Below are 18,622 nucleotides of genomic sequence, written 5' to 3'. Positions count from 1 at the left end.
TCTGGAGATCTCCTAATTGTTTTATGCAACCAGACTTGATGGATAATGGTAAACTTTTAACTATTATGTGAGCAGAATTTTGTAATCGCATATCTGAAAAAATTGAGAGTAATGAAGAAGAGTTGGTTTTTATATGCCGACTTTCTCTACCATTTAAGGGAGACTCAAACTGGCTTACAATCACCTTCCCTTCCCCTCCCCACAACAGACACCCTGTGAGGTAGGTGGGGCTGAGAGAGCTCTAAGAGAGCTGTGACTAGCCCAAGGTCACCCAGCTGGCTTCGTGTGTAGGAGTGGGGAGACAAATCCAGTTCACCAGGTTAGCCTCTGCCTCTCATGTGGAGGAGTAGGGGAATCAAACCCGGTTCTCCAGATCAGACTCCACCGCTCTTTTAACCACTACACCATGATGGCATTTAATGATGGCATTAAAAAGAAAAAAAAGTATCTGTCCCAGAAGTGGCAACACACAGTGTTCCACTTCCCCTAAGGTCACAAGTTCCTCTCATCTCGCAGGGATTAGGGAACGAATTTTGTTCACAATCAGATACTGGCTGGCTGCTGCACTGGAGGCTGGAAAGGCTGGCCCACCACAAAGTTTGTGGGGAAGAAAGTGTTTTCCTTCTCTTCCACATACAGCTTAGATATTGTTCAGGCAGAGCTGGAAAATATTTACTGTATGAGTGCCTTACTTCTTGTGGCATAAACATCCAAACGGTATTTGATGTGGCTTGGCTATACTGGCCCTTTGGGTCTTCCAATTTCTTTACTTTTATGTACCAGATTATTTTAGGGCATGAAAAATATTTTGCCAACATTGCTTTAATGGATTTCTGTTTCTGGCAGAAGTACATGGAAAATTACTCGTAGAAAGAAGTACCCAAAACTAAATTTGATTGCATTCATGCAAAATGCATGGCAAGAGAGCTGTTTCTGTGACATTCCTTTGTTTTAGAAAAGATCACAATTTCTCTGTATGTAAGCTGGGAATTGAATTAGCTTCAGGCTTAACTTTAGCCTAGAAGTTGGCAACACACTTTTTCTCAATAATACAGCTGGAAGTAAAGTTATATTTATCTTTGCAGGTGTCTGGTTAAAGGACAGAATGCTCTGATAGAATTACATACACAAAGACCTATAGCTTTAGAACTTTATAAAGATTTCAAAGAACTTGGAAGAATTATGTTACGCTACAGTGGATCTACCATAGCAGCAGGAGTTGTCACAGAGGTATAGTACAATTTATAAATTATTTTATAAATTGAAATTATAAAATCAGCGTGGTTCCAACCACTATTTTTAAAAGACACAGGTTACTGGTATATGTAGATAACTGAGAATGCTCCGTTCTCCCACTGAGTTCGGAGTTCATCTTCATCAGCGGATTTTGTCGTTCCTATGCTCAGGGAGGCAGGATCCAAAAAACCTTTGCTTCCTGTCACATGTGCTAGGACCGCCCTCTGATATCCAGTTCTCTTCCTGCCTTAGAGGGAGAAGCAGCATTTGTGGTTAGCTCTCTAGCAACCCTTCTTTCCTAGCCTTTGCACTTCAATAATTATTCCTGTCTAACTTTATTTCTGTGTTTTTCCTTAGTCCTAATCTTGGTCTGTGTGCAACCAGCAGCCTTTTCCTCTTGTTTTCCCTCGTCTTTGCCTCTGTCCCCCTCCCCTCACCCCTCCTCCATTTACAATATGTCTGAGAGTGGAGATAGGGCTTCAGCGGAATTAATGTCAGGAGACGAAGAGCAAGTTGAAGGACTCCTTCCCCACAACAGCTTTCCCTAACGGCATCCAAGAGCCGGAAAGGGGAAAAACAGGCGAATCGGCCCGATTTGCAGGCGACAGCACAAAAATGGAGCCTCCAGCCGGGAGACGTTCAAAACGGCGCGAAAAAGACGCACACGGACAAGATGGCCACCGCAACTCCCCGTTCGGCCTCTAGAGGTTACGAGGGCGAACTTGATCCCAGTGATGCCGGCTCCTCGAGTTCATGCAACTGGGACTACCCCGGGTAATGTAAAAAATGTTCATTTTTTAATTGCGGAAAAGGGGGAGGGCAACTTAAGTCTGATAAATTTAATACGGCAGGCATTGAGAGAGGAGTTTGCCCAAATTAGCGACCATTCTTGTGGGGACGTCACAAGATCCAGAGCCTCATCCCCGGGTTCCAGGGCTTCCATCCACTCTGAGTCAGAACGTGGGGAATGATCCAGCGACACACGCCATGCCTGGCCAACTAAGGCAGCAAGGAAGGCACCATTGTCCTCTTCCAGCAGGAATAGGTCCCCTTCTCCCTCTTCTAGCGATAGAGAAGAGGGTGAGTTCTCCTCAGGAGAAGACAAGGAGGGGGGGAGACTCAAAATCAGGAACAACAATCCCGGTTATTTGCCGGAGAAGATTATCAGGTGTTCCTGAGCAAGGTATTGGCAGCCTTAGATCTTCATGAGGATGAGGACTCAGAGGCTTCCAAAAGTAAGGCTAAGTTTAGGGGCATGAAGGAATTCTTCACCAGACTGAGGACCCATACCCGGGCTGTGCCTTTTCCTGAATACTTTGAGGACCTTCTCAAAAATGAATGGGAGAAGCCTCTCTCTAACAGACAGCTCCCCACTGCTGTTAGAAGAATGTATAATCTAGAGTCCTGAGCTTCTAACCTCCTTCAGGTTCCCTTAGTTGAAGCACGAGTCACCGCTCTGCAATCCACTGGCTTACTTTCTGAGGATGGGGCTGGCAACATCAGGGACCCTCTAGATAGAAAAGCTGATTATGCTATCAAAAAGGCCCATGAGGCTTCGGCCATATCCATACAAGCATCGGCTACGGCAGCAATAGTGGCTCGGACATCCATCATGTGGATCAGAAAAATAATTGACCTGACTCCATAAGACAATAAAAGGGTTCTGAGTGGTCTTAACAGTGTTCTGAAAGCAGTAAATTATATGGCGGACGCCACTCTTGATTCCATGACTATGTCGGCCAGGGCACTGGCAGTTTCCTCTGTTTCTAGGAGGGCACTTTGGCTCCTGTCCTGGTCAGCTGACTTTGGTTCCAAATCCATCCTGTTGGGATACCCATTCGAGGGTGATCGGCTCTTCAGCTCTGAACTAGAGGACATACTAGTTGAGACAAAAGACAAGAAAAAGGCCTTGCCAAAATACATAAAGAAAGAAGGTAAGGCCTCTTACTCTTCTTCCTTTCGTCCCTTCCGAACCTTTCACACTCTGGCAAGGGGCAGAGTGGACAACAGAAGAAACAACTGGAATTCTGGAAGGGGATCCTTTCGTAAGGGCCCCAGGTTTAACAAGGGATTCCAGCCACAACAACACTTGGACAAGTCCAACAGATTTAGTGAGAAACCCGGGAAACAATGACTGCTGGGACAGTCCTGTGGGGGGAAGACTCCAGCTTTTTGCCAATACCTGGGACTCCCTTCACGCAGACACTTGGGTGCAGAAGATTATTCACGAGGGATACAGCCTAGAACTATGCAAATCCCCCCAAACCGCTTCTTTCTCTCCCCTTCCTCTTCCAAACCGGACAAGATAGCCTGCAATCAAGCAACCATAGACCACCTGCTTCAAATCAGGGCAATCGAACCAGTCCCCCAGACAGAATGGTGCGCCGGGGTATACTCCGTTTTCTTTACCGTTCCGAAGAGAAATGGAGATTGGCGCGCAATCCTAAATCTAAAGCATGTCAACAAATTTATCCGGCTCAAACGTTTCAGGATGGAGACACTCAGGTCCATCATAGAGGCACTCCGTCTCCAAGCATTTCTGACGTCGATAGACCTGACGGAAACCTATTTACACATCCCCATCTACCCCGAGCACCGAAAGTTTCTCCGCTTTGCATACAACCTCGATCACTATCAGTGTCGGGCCCTTCCGTTTGGTCTCTCTCATCCCCGAGGGTCTTTACCAAGGTCCTGGTGACGTTGGTGGCTTACCTGAGAGAGGTAGGGATCCACGTCTTCCCATATTTAGACGATATCCTGGTGAGCGCTCCTTCAGAACAACTGTCCTTACAGCACACAGAGACCGTCCTCCAGGCTCTAGAGCTCCTCGGTTTCCTGGTAAACCGGATCAAGAGCACCCTCTCTCCCTCCCAGTTCATCCATCACCTGGGGGTGTTCATAGACACGAACCAGAATGCAGTCTTCCTTTCGCCGGACAAGATTTCCTCCATTGTCAAGTTGACAAGGACAGTGATTCTTTCCAAATCATCCAGCCTGTCGTCCTTAATCAGACTTCAGGGGAAAATGGTGGCATGCATAGGGATTGTGCCATGGGCTCGCCTCCACATGAGGGACCTGCAATGGTTTCTCAAGCCATTTCAACTGCAGATAACTCAAAAGAGGAACCCATGCCTCACCGTCCTGAGACAAGTGAAGGACAGCTTAAGGTGGTAGACCAGGTCCCACAACCTAGCCAAGGGCCAGAACTATCTCCCCATCTCCATGATCCAGATTTTCACCGATGCCAGCTTGGAAGGCTGGGGGGCGATTCTGCAGCAACAAGTAGCACAGGGTCGTTGGACACTGGAAGAGAGTCACCTCCACATCAATCGGCTGGAGTTACAGGCAATCCGGAAAGCTTTGATAGAGTTTCAGCCAAGAATCGAAAACAGTCATGTCCTGCTGAGAACGGACAATGTCTCAGCAAAAGCTTACATAAACAGGCAAGGCGGGTCTCATTCCTCCTCCCTTTACGCAGAAGCCATAACAATTCTGAATTGGGCAGAGGCTCACTTGGCGTCCATCAGGGCAGAGCACATAAAAGGAGTACTTTTTTTTATAATTTTTTATAATAAAAAAACAAAAACATACAAAGAAAAAGAAAATACAAAAGAAAATACAAAAGAGCACTTACACATCAGTTAAAGTTGCTTAATACAGTAAAATGTTACAAGGTTCACAGTGACCTGAAAAACCACCACCCACCTTAATACAGTGTCTCATCACCACGATGAACTTCCAGAGAAGTGTTATGACAGTTTTAAAAATAAGTATAATAATAACATTATAAAAATATTAACCAATTATCTATAACTCATTAACTAAATAAGTAAAATTCATTTTCGCCAGTTTGTCCCAAAATGCGACGGCCTTTGACCATGTTTTTTTTTATTCTTCCATATCCTTCCCATGTAGGGAATCTGTTAATTTGGCCATCCTCATATACATCCATAATTTCTCTCTCCAGTCAATAATTGAAGGTTTATTTACTTGCTTCCAGGTTTTAGCTATTGTAATTCTTGCTGTTGCAAAACTATAATGACAAATGACTCTATCACATCTATCCATTTTATCTTTAGGTATTCCCAATAAACAAAAGGGTCTTTTTTTACTTTATAGTTAATCAAATTATTAGTTTCATTTAATACTTTTCTCCAAAATCTTTTTTTTTTTACACATCCACCATGCATGCATAAATGTTCCTTTTTCATTTCCACAGATCCAACATAGATCCGAATCGCCTTTTTTCATTTTATCATAACAGGGGTAATATACCATCCATAAAACATTTTATATAGATTCTCTCATATTTCATTAGTGATTGTAAATTTATATTCTTTTTTCCACAAATTTTCCTATATTTCCAAATCAATATTATATCCTAACTCATTCATCCATTTCACCATCACTGGTTTAATCCTTTCTTGTTCTAGATTCACTTCAATTAATAGTTTATAAATCCATCCTATCAATCCTTTATTTCCCTTATTTAATATAATTTCTAATTTGGATTTATTTTCATTAAATCCCTTCAGCTTATCTTTATTAAATATATCTTTTAATTTATAATACATAAACCAATCTTTTATTTTAAGCTCTTCTCTACTCTTTAATGACCAAACCCCTTCCCTACACTCTGTGATCTCTCTATAAATATCCACATCTAAATTTAATTGTATACCTCTCTTCATAAAAGCTTCTACTGACTTAATCCAACCTAAGGTTTTATTTTCCAAAAATCCTTTATATTTTTTCCAAATTCTAAATAAACCAAATCTGATAATATGAGAATTAAATTCTTTATTTACTTTCTCCTTCTCATACCATAAATATGCATGCCATCCAAAACGTAAATTAAATCCTTCCATTTCTAAAAGTTTGGTATTTTCTAATAAAATCCAATTCTTTAACCAAATGAAACAAGCTGCTTCATAATACATTCTTAAATCGGGTAAACCCAAACCTCCTGTCACCTTTAGTTCAATTAAATTATTATAAGCTATTCTGTGTCTTTCTTTTCCCCATAAAAAATTTAAAATGTCTTTCTTCCAACTTTTAAATATTTGTACTCCTTTTAAAATTGGTAAATTTTGAAACAAAAAAAGCATCTTAGGTAATATCATCATTTTAATCACAGAGATTCTACCCCATAGCGATAACGGTATTTTTTCCCAATTTTTAAGATCTATCACAACTTGTTTACATTGTTTAATATAATTATTTTGAAATAAATTAAGGTTGTTTGGGGATAACCATATGCCCAAATATTTTAATTTGTGTTCAGTAGTGAAGCACGAATTTTTTATTAGTTGTTGCTGTGAGAGTCATATTTTTAACCAATATTTTATTTTTTTTATTTTAAAACCTGCAAGTTTTCCATAAACTTCCACTATTTTATTCCAATTTCCGACTTGATCATTAGGATTAGTCAAAAAAACATACAAGGTCATCTGCATATGCTTTAATCTTATAATGGTTTCTCCCAATTTGAAATCCATTTAAATCTTCTGTTTGTCTAATCTTTTTCAATAAAACTTCCAACACTAATATAAACAATAAAGGAGAAAGAGGACAGCCTTGTCTAGTACCTTTTTGAATTTCAAATTGTGGTGATAATATACCATTTATCAACAGCCTAGCTGTTTGATAACTATATATATTTTCAATAGCTGTCTTAAAATTTGTTCCAACATCCATAAACTCTAATATTTTCTTCATAAATTTCAATTCACATTATCAAATGCTTTTTCCGCATCCAGGAATATCATAGCTACCAGAGTTGGAACATGTTCTGCATATTCTAAAAGATCTATTACCACTCTGACATTTGGGCTAATCAATCTACCTGGTAAAAACCCAGCTTGATCTTCATGTATAGTCTGATTTAAAACTCTTTTTAATCTGGATGCTAAAATCTCAGCAAAAAGTTTATAATCATTATTCAATAGTGAAATAGGTCTATAATTTTTTATATCTAGTAAATCCGAATTTAGTTTTGGTATTAATACTATATTTGCTTGTTTCCAGGTTTGAGGAGTAGATCCACTCTGCAAGCAAGCATTCATTACTCTTAATAAATGTGGAGATAATTGCTCTTGAAAAGTTTTATAATAAAATGCTGTAAATCCATCCGCCCCTGCAGACTTATTTAATTTACTCTTACCTGTAGCATCTTTTAATTCTTCCATAGCTATTTTAGATTCTAATAATTCCCTATTTTCTTGTGCTATTTTTTCCCAGTCAAATTGGTTAAGATAAACATCCATTTCCTTTTCTGATGCTAAATTTTTCCTATATAAATTTGTATAATACTCTACAAATGTTTCCATAATTTTTGTTTATCGTTACTTTACCATCTTTCTTAATTTTCAAAACTGGTAATTTTTTCTCTTTACGTTTGAGCTGCCATGCTAACAATTTACCCGGTTTATTTGCATGCTCAAAACATCTTTGTCTGTTAAATATTATTTTCCTTTCAATTTCTGTAGTTTGTAAAAATTCATATTGATGTTGTAGTTTTTTCAAGTTATTTATCTGTTCCTGCTTTGCTGATTTATCATATAATTTCCTAAGCTGTCTTTCTCCTTGTCTAATGTTTTCTAATATATTTTTCCTTTGTGCTTCCTTCTCTTTAAACCATCTTGTATTTTGTTGTATTAAAAGTCCTCTAATTACTGCTTAACCGGCATCCCATATTACCTCTTCCTTTATACCCTTATCTACATTGTCGATAAAATAATTTTGTATATCTATCTTTAATTTATCTATCTTTTTATTTTTTAATAAAAATTCTTTTATTACCCAGGGCTTGTTCCTTCTATCATCTATCCTTACCCTTACTGAAACAGCATTATGATCTGACAACACCCTTGGTAAAATCTCTGCATCCTCTGAAATATTTATCAAACCTTTAGAGAGCCATAGCATATCTATTCTTGAGTAGGTAAGATGTCTAGATGAAAAAATGTATATCACTTTTTGTTAACATGTAGCAATCTCCAAACATCAAACATTTCCCATTGATTTATAAGGTTATTGAAAATACCAGGTAGTTTACCCTCAGTTTCCCTTTTTTTTTTCTTTGCAGATCTGTCCATCTTAGGTTCTATTACCCCATTAAAATCTCCCATCCAGATCATTTTTTCTGTTGCATGTTCAGCTAAAATTGTTGTCAAATTATTATAAAATGTTTTTTGGTTTATATTAGGGGCATAAATTGCTACCAGCAATACCTTTTGAAAGTCACAGGTAATTTCTATCAACAAGATTCTTCCCTCTTTATCCTTAAATATAATTTTAGGTTCCAGTACCAAAGGGACATACATGGCTTTTCCATTAATTTTTTTTTGTTGTTTCATTACAAGACGTAAAAAGTTTGCCTAATTTTGGTTGTTCCAACCTGAATATATCCTTTGATAAAATGTGAGTTTCCTGTAAACAGAAAATGTTGGCTTTAGTTTTTTGTAAATGAAAAAATACCTTCCTCCTCTTGTTGGGAGAATTAAAACCATTAATATTCCATGACAATACCTGTAACAAATTAAAGTTCAGTTAATCCCATTTTTAAAATTTTATTTTTTCCCAAAATTATTGTTTATCATTTTTTCCCATAGCCCCCCTCCCGCCCCCTTTTCCCATTAAGTTCCTTTTATATCCATTCAGCCAGCATTATCTTCTGACAGGGAGTCCTCCTCTGTTATGTCTGTTGGATTGGCCCCCCACTTGCTTCTGATGCTTTGTCTTCTTCAGGAAGATCTTTTGGAGACGGTTGTTTTGGTGGTTTAGGAAGATCCTTCTCATATCTTTCAAAGAATTGATCAGCCTTGGTCGTGTCTGTAATCTTGAATCTTTGAATAGGAAAGAGATGCCTTGTGGATATTCCCATCTAAATTGGATCCCGTTAAACTTCAATCTTTCTACAATCTCTGAAAAATCTTTCCTTTTTCCAGGAATCTCTTTCATCATTCTCATAGGAGTGCCCTCTATTGTGAGAGGAGTTTTGTAGTGCTTGTTCAGAATAAGATCACGGTGACTTCTAGAAAACAGTTGAACCAAACAATCTCTTGGCACATTGTTTTTGGCTGCAAAAGCAGAGTTAATCCTGTAGGCTTTTATGATCATTCCTTCAACAACATCTTCTTGTAAAAATTCTGCCAAAAGTTCCTTTAGAAAGTTTTTAAAGTTTTTTCCTTCAGATTTTTCTTTCAAACCACGTATGCGGATAGAGTTTTCCTTTATTTTAAGTTCAAGCATTGCTATATGGTCTTCCCTTTTCTCTTCCCTTTCTTGGGCTGCTTCCGTCGACATTTCCAGGGTGTCAATCCGCTTTTTGGTATCTTTATTCTCCTGTGTACACTTTTGAAGTTTGGTCTCCATCTTATCCTGACGCAGGGTCAAAGATGAAATTGAATCTTGCAAAGCAGCAATAGCATTTGTGTTTTGAGAGATGGCAACAGTATTTTGGCTCAGCTCTTGTTTCATTTTTGTAACCTCCTGGAAAGTTTTAGTCAACAGCTCATGTAAAGAGTTCAGAGTAACCTCAGGTTTTGTTTTAGAAGCCATCTTCACAGCAACATAAGTGCCTGTTAAAGAAGGTGAAGTGATTGGTGTTATGTTGGAGACTGAAGCTCTGCGTTGCTTGAGAGTTTGCTGAACCTGCAATTGTTTAGAGTCTTTAAGAAATTCTTTGGAATGTTACTCTTTTTTTTCTTTGTCTCCGATTGATCTTAAAAGGCAAGTCTGGCTGAAATTTGTAATCCACAGAGAGAGGGGGAGGTGGCATTTATTGTTTAAAGCATCGGTTTGGGATTTTTATAGTCCAGACCTTAGAGAGAGTTTCTAGCACATTATCTTCCTTGTTATTTCATGCCAGTTCTTCTTGCTTTAGACTTTATATAATAAAAGGAGTGCTAAACGAGCAGGCAAATTGGCTCAGCCGACAGCAGGTGGATGAGGGGGAGTGGTCCTTGAAGAGAGAGACCTTCCTTCAAATAACGGAGAAATTCGGAAGACCCATCATGGACCTCTTCGCAACAGGCGAAAATCACCAGCTCCCAAGGTTCCTGTTATGATTTATGCATCCAAGGGCAGAGGGAATAGACACACTGTTGTCCCTGTGGCCATGGGGTCTCCTTTATACATTTCCGCCTCTACAAGTGATCTCCAAAGCTGTATGAAAAATCAGACAAGAGAAAGCCCTGGTCATCTTCATAGCCCCTTGATGGCCCCAATGACCTTGGTTCGTGACACTGAGAGAGCTATTGATCCAGGAGCCATGGTCCCTACCTCCAGTCCAGGACCTTCTCCAACAGGGCCCCTTAGTACACTCAGATCCAGCCTGGTTAAAGCTGACCGCCTGGCTCTTGAAAGGTCAAGGTTGCTAGAGACGGGCTATACCCCAGAGGTCGTCGACACCATTTTGGAAGCCAGGAAACAATCCACCAAGCGCATATACGATTTTTCCTGGAAGGCCTTCGCTAGATGGTACTGGAGAAAACATACTGATACAGTGACCATTTCCACTGTCAACTTGCTTGACTTTCTCCAGGGGGGATTAGCTCAAGGGCTGAAGGCATCTACTCTCAAACGTCAGGTGATGGCGATCACAACGGTTGTTCCCCAACTGGATGGCTACCCAACGTCAAGGCATCCCCACATAGTCACTTTCTTGAAAGGAGCCTCAGCCATCTCTCCTCCAACAATTCATAGATTTCCGACTTGGAAACTTCATGTGGTACTCCAGGCTGTGACTCGACACCCATTTGAACCCTTACAGGAGGCTTCCCTTGGTCACCTCATGGCTGTTACATCAGCTAGAAGGGTGTCGGAAATGGCGGCTTTGTCATCTAAAAAAAGCCTCTGCATCTTCCACCCGGATAAAGTAGTACTACGTCCAGATCTGGCCTTTATTTTGAAGGTAAATTCGAAGTTCCATAGACAACAGGAACTCCATCTTCCATCCTTCTGCCCTCACCCTTCTCATCCAAAGGAGAAGAACTGGCACACTCTGGACGTGAAAAGAGCTTTACACATCTTTTTGAGAAGGACGGAACCTTTCCGGCGCTCGAAGTCTATTCATTTCTATTTCATCACCCAATAAAGGTTGCAAAATGTCAAAGGCAGCTATCAGCAAGTGCATCAAACAGTGTATCCAGCTGTGCTATCAACTTAGCAACATGCTAGTGCCGTTAGGAATTACCGCTCACTCAGTCCACAGCGCCGCTACTTCAGCAGCATTTGATGGCCATGCATCCGTGGAAGAAATTTGTAAGGCTGCGACCTGGTTGAGCCCTTCTACGTTCATAAGACACTACAAGATAAATGCCTATTCTTCATCCGACATGGCATTCGGCAGGAGAGTCCTCAGAATGTTGTATCAAATGATCAATGAAGACTCCCTCCCAGTGAACGTCAGCTTTTGAAGATCCCGCTGATGAAGATGTACTCCGAACTCAGTGGGAGAACGGAACCTTGGCTTACCTGTGAAGGTTCCTTCTACACTGAGGGAGGAGTACATCTTGCCCGCCCAGGGTGAAGAATGGATCAAGATGAGGAATGTCAAGTGTCCAGATAAAGCTGAATTTAAAAAAAATTAAAAATGGGAAAACAATACGTTATATATAGGAATAATAAATAAGGGGAATTAGAATAAAGTATTTTCATGTTCTACTTGTTACTAATTCTAGGTTGTAAGCTGTGTTTTTTTGCAGTGGCTGCTCCTTGTTCATCTGATGGTTCTTCTATGAAGTAACATATTGGGACTGTGCAGGCACAGGCCAGCCACGGATAAGATTTGTCAGCTTCTAGCAAAATCTAAGAGAGTGCTCCCCCTCCCCTTGGGGCATGCAATCTCCCCGCCCCTTGGTCACAGGTTGACACTCTACTGGCTAAGGGAGCTATTTCAGAGGTCTCGCACTCAGAACAGGATCATGGGTTTTACTCGCACTTTTTTCTGGTAGATAAAAAAGGCGGAGGGAAACGCCCTATCCTGGATCTCCAGGACCTCAATGTCTTTGTTAAGACCAGGAAGTTCCGTATGCTTATGCTTCCTGAGGTTCTTCCCCTTCTAGACAGTCACATGTGGTTTGTGGTGCTAGATCTCCGCGATGCTTATTTTCATATTGCAATTCACGTGGAGTGTCGTCAATTCTTAAGGTTTAAATGCAATGATAAGTGTTAACAATACAATGTGCTGCCCTTTGGGCTCTCAACGGCCCCCAGGACCTTTACAAAGTGCCTTGCAGTCGTGGTGGCTCACCTTGCCCTGAAGGGATGCATGATATTCCCCTACCTTGATGATTGGTTGGTGGTGGCCCATTCACAGTTGGAATTGTCCACACAGGTGGATTTGATTCTTTCAGTTCTTCACAACGTGGGGCTATTAGTTAATTTTGAGAAGTCCAAGCTAATTCCTGCCCAAATCCAGACATTCATTGGAGCGCGCTTGGATGCTCGGTTGGCCAAGGCCTTCCTCCCCTTGCAGAGAGCCCGTGCCATCCAAAAAATGGTGACCAGGTTCACAAAGAAAAGGTTTCAGACGGCCCATCACATACAGAAGCTGTTAGGCCTTATGGCTTCCACCACGGCCGAGGTGGAGTTTGCAAGGCTACATATGCACCTACTCCAAAACTGGTTCCTTCAGGCGTTCAGACTTAACACTGATCCCCAATACAAACGCCTGTCTATCCCCAGATACGTAATCTCCTCCCTACAGTGGTGGGCAATTGATGCCAACATTCTGGCAGGGGTACCTTTTCACAATCCATCACCTGACAGATTCCTGTTCACGGATGCTTCCCTTTCAGGATGGGGGGCCCACTGTGGTAACCTTACCTCCCGGGGTGTTTGGTCTCAGAATCCCGGTTACACATTAATTTGCTTGAACTTCATGCCATCCGTCTCGCTCTGTCTTCGTTTGCAGGGCACCTGGACGGACGGCACATTCAGATCGCTACAGACAGCTCCACCGCCCTGTATTACATAAACAAACAGGGCGGCACAGGGTCTGTTTCGCTCTCCAAGGAGGCCACCGACATTTGGGAGTGGGCCATAAATCATGGCGCTACTCTCATGGCGATTCATATCACGGGCAAGAGCAACACCCTAACAGACCCTCTGAGTCGCTTTCCCAACCAAGCACACGAGCTCGCCCTGGGCAGCGATTGTCTCCACCAGTTATTTTGGCAGTGGGGTTACCCCCAGGTAGATTTGTTTGCCACGCACCTCAATGCAGTATGCACCACGTTCTACTCAAGAGCGGGAGCCGGCCCCGGGCTCAATGGGGGATGCCTTTCAGATACCCTGGAACGGGACTCTCTTTTATCTCTTTCCCCCATTCCCTCTACTTCAAAAGGTCCTTGCCAAGGTGATCCAAGACAGGACAGATGCCATCCTTGTCACTCCTTTTTGGCCCAGGAGGTCCTGGTTCACAGTGCTCATGTCACTTGTGCAAGGGAACTACATTCTTCTCCTGAAGGATCCCTCCCACTCCCCTTCCGACCTTCAACTTGCAGCCTGGAGGGTGCTACCCCAGGGCAGTGGTCCAATAGGGTAGCTAGGGTCCTCCTTCACTCGCTAAAGTCTTCCACGAGGCACTCCTATGACGCAAAGTGGAAACATTTTTCTGATTGGGCTACAAGCAAAAATGGGTTGCCAGTTACCTGTCCACTGTCTGTTGTATTTGATTATTTGCTATCCCTCAAGGATGAAGGTTTATCTAATTCCTCCATTAAAGTTTATTTGGCCGCAATATCGGCTTTTCACCAGGATATTGACTCCTTTTCAGTCTTTTCTCATCCCCTTTCCAAAAGTTTTTAAGAGGTCTTACCAATTTGTATCCTCCCGTTGCTCCACCAGTTCCTCAGTGGAATCTCTCCTTAGTACTTTCTCAACTGATGAGACCTCCCTTTGAGCCATTGGCCACCTGTGAATTGGCTCTGCTCTCGTTTAAGGCGGCCTTTTTGGTCACAATAACCTCAGCAAGGAGGGTGAGTGACTTATCAGCACTCTCACACTCCCCTCCCTATGCTAAGTTCCATTCGGATAGAGTGGTTCTCAAGCCAAAGATCTCCTTTTTGCCTAAGGTAGTCTCAGCCTTCCACCTTACACAGGACATTGTCCTCCCAGTTTTTTTCCCTCACCCATCTTCGGATGCTAATAGGGCATTACATTCCCTTGACGTTAGGAGAGCTCTCCTTTTTTACATTAAGAGATCTCAGTCCTTTCGTAAGGATGATTACCTTTTCGTTTGCTTTGGGGGAAACCGTAGAGGTCATCGTGCTTCTCAGACTCTCTCGAGGTGGATCACGTCTACCATTAAACTAGCCTATGACCTTGCTCACCAAGAATGTCCTCCTATGATCAAGGCACATTCTACCAGGGTGTATGCTACCTCTATAGCCTTTTCATCGAAGATAGATCTCCGGAACATTTGCAAAGCTGCCACCTGGTCCACTCCCTCCACATTCATGAAACACTATGCTGTGGATGTGGAATCAGGGAGAGATGCAGCTGTAGAACGTGCCGTGCTGCAGTCCTTATTCCGGTGACTATCCCACACCCACCATCCTGGTAAGCGAGCTCGCTACTCTCCCAATGTGGGACTGCATAGAAGCCATTCAGATGAAAAACAGAGTTTCACTTACCTGTAACTGTTGTTCATCTGATGGTTCTTCTATGCAGTAACACATTCCCTCCCTCCTTCCCCGCTGTGGGACCGTTCCGCTAGTCTAAAGTGGTTTGTTCCGTGGCGGCAGGTTGGAGAACTGGAGGGAAGAGTGCTCCCTTTCCCTTGGGTCATGTGACCAAGGGGTGGGGAGATTGCATGCCCCAAGGGGAGGGGGAGCGCTCTCTTAGATTTTGCTAGAAGCTGACAAATCTTATCCGTGGCTGGCCTGCGCCTGCACAGTCCCAATGTGTTACTGCATAGAAGAACCATCATATGAACAACAGTTACAGGTAAGTGAAACTGTTTTTCTTTTGGGTGCACATCTGTCTTTCTGTTTTTAAAAATTCTGATATGGAAGTCCTCGAACTGGATATCAGAGGGCAGTCCTAGCACATGTGACAGGAAGCAAAGGTTTTTTGGATCCTGCCTCCCTGAGCATAGGAACGACAAAACCTGCTGATGAAGATGTACTCCTCCCTCAGTGTAGAAGGAACCTTCACAGGTAAGCCAAGGTTCTGATTTACTCTGTAAAGACATGTTAATAACTGTGTGTAAAGACATTTTGTTAAAACATTTTTAATCATAATCTTAGGAAGTTTATCCTTATCCAAGATCTGTCTAGTAAACTATTATATAAATAAATCACATTGGTTTTGTGCAGAAGTCACACTGTGGTTTGTGGAATGAGCCTGGGGGAGTTATGGCTCATGCACTGCCACTCCCCTCTTATTCCATAAGTTTAATTAGTTCCTGTTTTGCAACAAATGCTAGTTTTGCTTCTACATCTGACTGATAAACTGTGGTTTGAGCTTGTCCTGCAAACCATGCTTCATACTTGGCTTGCAGGGATTTAAATTTTCCTGTGGCAATCTGTGATTCACTAGTCCCTTCTTGGATAGAGACTGCTTGGCCAGCATTGCTCATGCTTTGATAGTGTCTTGAACGTATACAAGAGGCACAGTCAGCCCTACCCAATTAATTGTGCACCAATTCCTGTCAAAATTGTCAGCTTCTTTCAGCAAACAGTACTGCATTAATTACCTGACCTGGTGGTCCTGTGTGTGATTATGTGTTATATTATTCCAACGTCCTTCACACTTTATATAAAGTTTTTTTCCGAAATTACTCAGTAATACATGGTAGGTAATAAGATATATGAAGCTCTTTAGCAGTATAGTTTTTCCTCTGATGGAATTGCATTACAGTAGTCTTCTTGAGTGAAAATAATGAACAATTGATTTCTGCACCTTAAGATCTTATTTCTGCCACTTAGTTCTTTCATCCCAGCTAACAGAGGAAATGGCTAGGTCATTTCCAAAGGGCTTTGTTTGCAGCTCTGTGCTCAAGGTCACTGATGTGATTAAGTACATATCTAACATGAGAAACTAAGCATAGGGTTACAGTAAGTCCATATACTGATCAGTACTGTTCTTACATGACTTCCAGTTACTAATATCTTACTAGACTTGTTTCAACTGAAGTATGAATCTTAACATCTATGTTCTGAAATACCTTCTAAGAATGTAGGATGTTACCTTGTACCGAGTCAGACCACTGGTCTACTTTGATGGGCAGCCACTCTCCCAGGTTGTCATGGCTGATACCTAAGATCTCTTAAGTGAAAAGCTGGGGATTTATCCTAGGATCTTCTTCATGTAAGGCGGATGATCTTCTACTTAAACTATGCCCTCTGTATGTTTTAGAAAGTTGTAGGATTGTACCTGTACATGGTACATTACTATTCAGAAGTTTTGGATTCAGATTGATAAATTTTCACTTGAAACTTTGACACACAAACTTGTTATTTTAATTATTTGAAATGTCTTTAATGTTTTTGCAGAAGTTTTCATCTAATTTTTTTGGGTTTGTTTAGATTAAAGAATGATAGTGGTACCAGGACTTCTGCAATCCAACCAAATAAAAGCATCTGGCCAGATAGTCTTGTTTGAAGAATCTTGTATCAGTTGAAGGAACGAAGGCAATTACATTTTTGAGAAGAGGGAAGACCGTATTGGGAGCATTGCAAGCATTTGGGGGCTATCATTGCTGCAAAACAATATGCCAACCCAGGAAATATGCAAGTTGTACTTCTTCATTGCACGAGTTCCCGTATATTCCCAGTCTGAAACCTGACCCCATCAGGTGGACCTTTTAAGAAAAGTTAAGCAGAATGATGTATTAAAGGATGGTCGACTCATCATGAAAAAAGCTTGTTACTTCCAGCCTTAAACTTTGTTTACAATTTTTTTGGGGAGCTGATTACTTGCTGCACACATTTTCATAAATTACTTCAGTTGGGCTGAAACATTTTGGGGTTTCTACAAACACATTTTCCAAGAATCTTATTTCCTTCTGTTTCAGAAAACAGAACATAATGCTGCACCTAGAAATAAATTTATTCCTATCCTAATTTTATTTAAAAAAACTTATTTGTGTAACTGTAGTTTGTCCAATAATGGCTAATCTAATTTTTTAAATTTTAGACGTATAATAAACTACTTGGTCTGAGCATAATACCGGTTTCTGTTTGAGTATTTTATAAATAAATGCCATGATCAGAATAGTCAAACATGCCTCTCTAGAAGAATTGTGTACTTTTTTTCATACTTTAAACACACAGGCTTATACCAGCATATAACATTGATGTCTGGAGATTTGTAAGCAATTATTGTACTTTTCATGGTTCAGGAGTTTTTGTGAACTCTAGAGCTACACCTAGATATTTGCCACACATGCATCTTCTTTGAAAGACAAGTATATATCTTTTTTTTTTTTGTACATGTCTATTTTCAGATACAGATATTTCTTAGAAACTTCCCAGCCTTAACAAATGTATCCAGTGTAGTCCTGTAAATAGAAGGTGTGGTCCACTATCCAGTGAAACTTAAACACTTTCAAGACTTTTTTGCAAGTGGAGCATTCCTTGCCAGATCAACAAAAGGATGCATTTCATGGATTTTATTGAAATTTTGAAGTGATCATATGAGTTTTGATAACCCTTGCTGCAATCAAAAAATATCGGTAACTGGGGACAGCACTGTACCTTTCCAAAATTTGGTCACGGTCACTTTTCCTGTGAAACATGTACTCATTCTTGTTGCCATTTTTCCAGTTGGTTAGCATTATTGCCTCATTTTAAAGCATGAGAGGATGTACAGGATAATAGACCTTGCATTTTTCAAGGAATTATATGAGAGTTTTATATACGCACCTTTCTTTTTTTAGTTGAGTAATTCAATTTCATTCATGTCTTGGGCTGTGTTCCTAAAAAAGATGGAATTCCAGCCTGGTACTCGCATTTGGTAATCCCACTGAATTACATGCAACAGCATACCCTGTCACTATGGGGCACAGTTTTTGCATGACATTGATCTGAAGACCTGTTTTTTTGGTATAGATTTTAGTGACTCCCCCTTGTTTTTGTTCCATATTTGTGCAATGTGTGGTTGGTTTTGAGCCGTATATCCCATCATGCAGATCACACTGCAGCATTGGGATGACTGCAAGTACTTGTTAACAGTGGTAGGAAACCACAGAAAAGGTGGGCAGGTTGACAGGAGCCTGAGCACCACATCTGTATATGTGTACTGACAAGACAGCCTGCATACGTGGAAATCCTGCATTCCTCCACAAAATCTGCAGATGCATAACAACATTCAGAATTGCAGTGTAGGGAAATACATGGTCATGACATGCGAGTACCATTCCTAGCAGTTCAGC

The 18,622-nt window shown here is 41.1% G+C and overlaps 1 protein-coding gene across 3 annotated transcripts in view; it reads left to right on the top strand.

The window, feature by feature from the left end:
• Positions 1–16,894, top strand: part of HBS1L (HBS1 like translational GTPase) — a 108,712-nt gene extending 91,818 nt beyond the window's left edge. For 2 of the 3 annotated variants that reach the window (XM_056852863.1, XM_056852864.1), the window contains one exon: positions 1,086–1,236. In XM_056852863.1, the coding sequence (XP_056708841.1) occupies positions 1,086–1,236 (151 nt within the window). Of the gene's footprint in view, positions 1–1,085; positions 1,237–16,775 lie in introns of those variants that run through there. The other variant, XM_056852862.1, reaches the window with a different exon arrangement.
• Positions 16,895–18,622: the final 1,728 nt, after the last annotated feature.

This window comes from Euleptes europaea, chromosome 7 (assembly GCF_029931775.1).
Source record: "Euleptes europaea isolate rEulEur1 chromosome 7, rEulEur1.hap1, whole genome shotgun sequence".
Taxonomy (NCBI): Eukaryota; Metazoa; Chordata; class Lepidosauria; order Squamata; family Sphaerodactylidae; genus Euleptes; species Euleptes europaea.
This window is presented reverse-complemented; position numbering and strand designations above follow the sequence as displayed.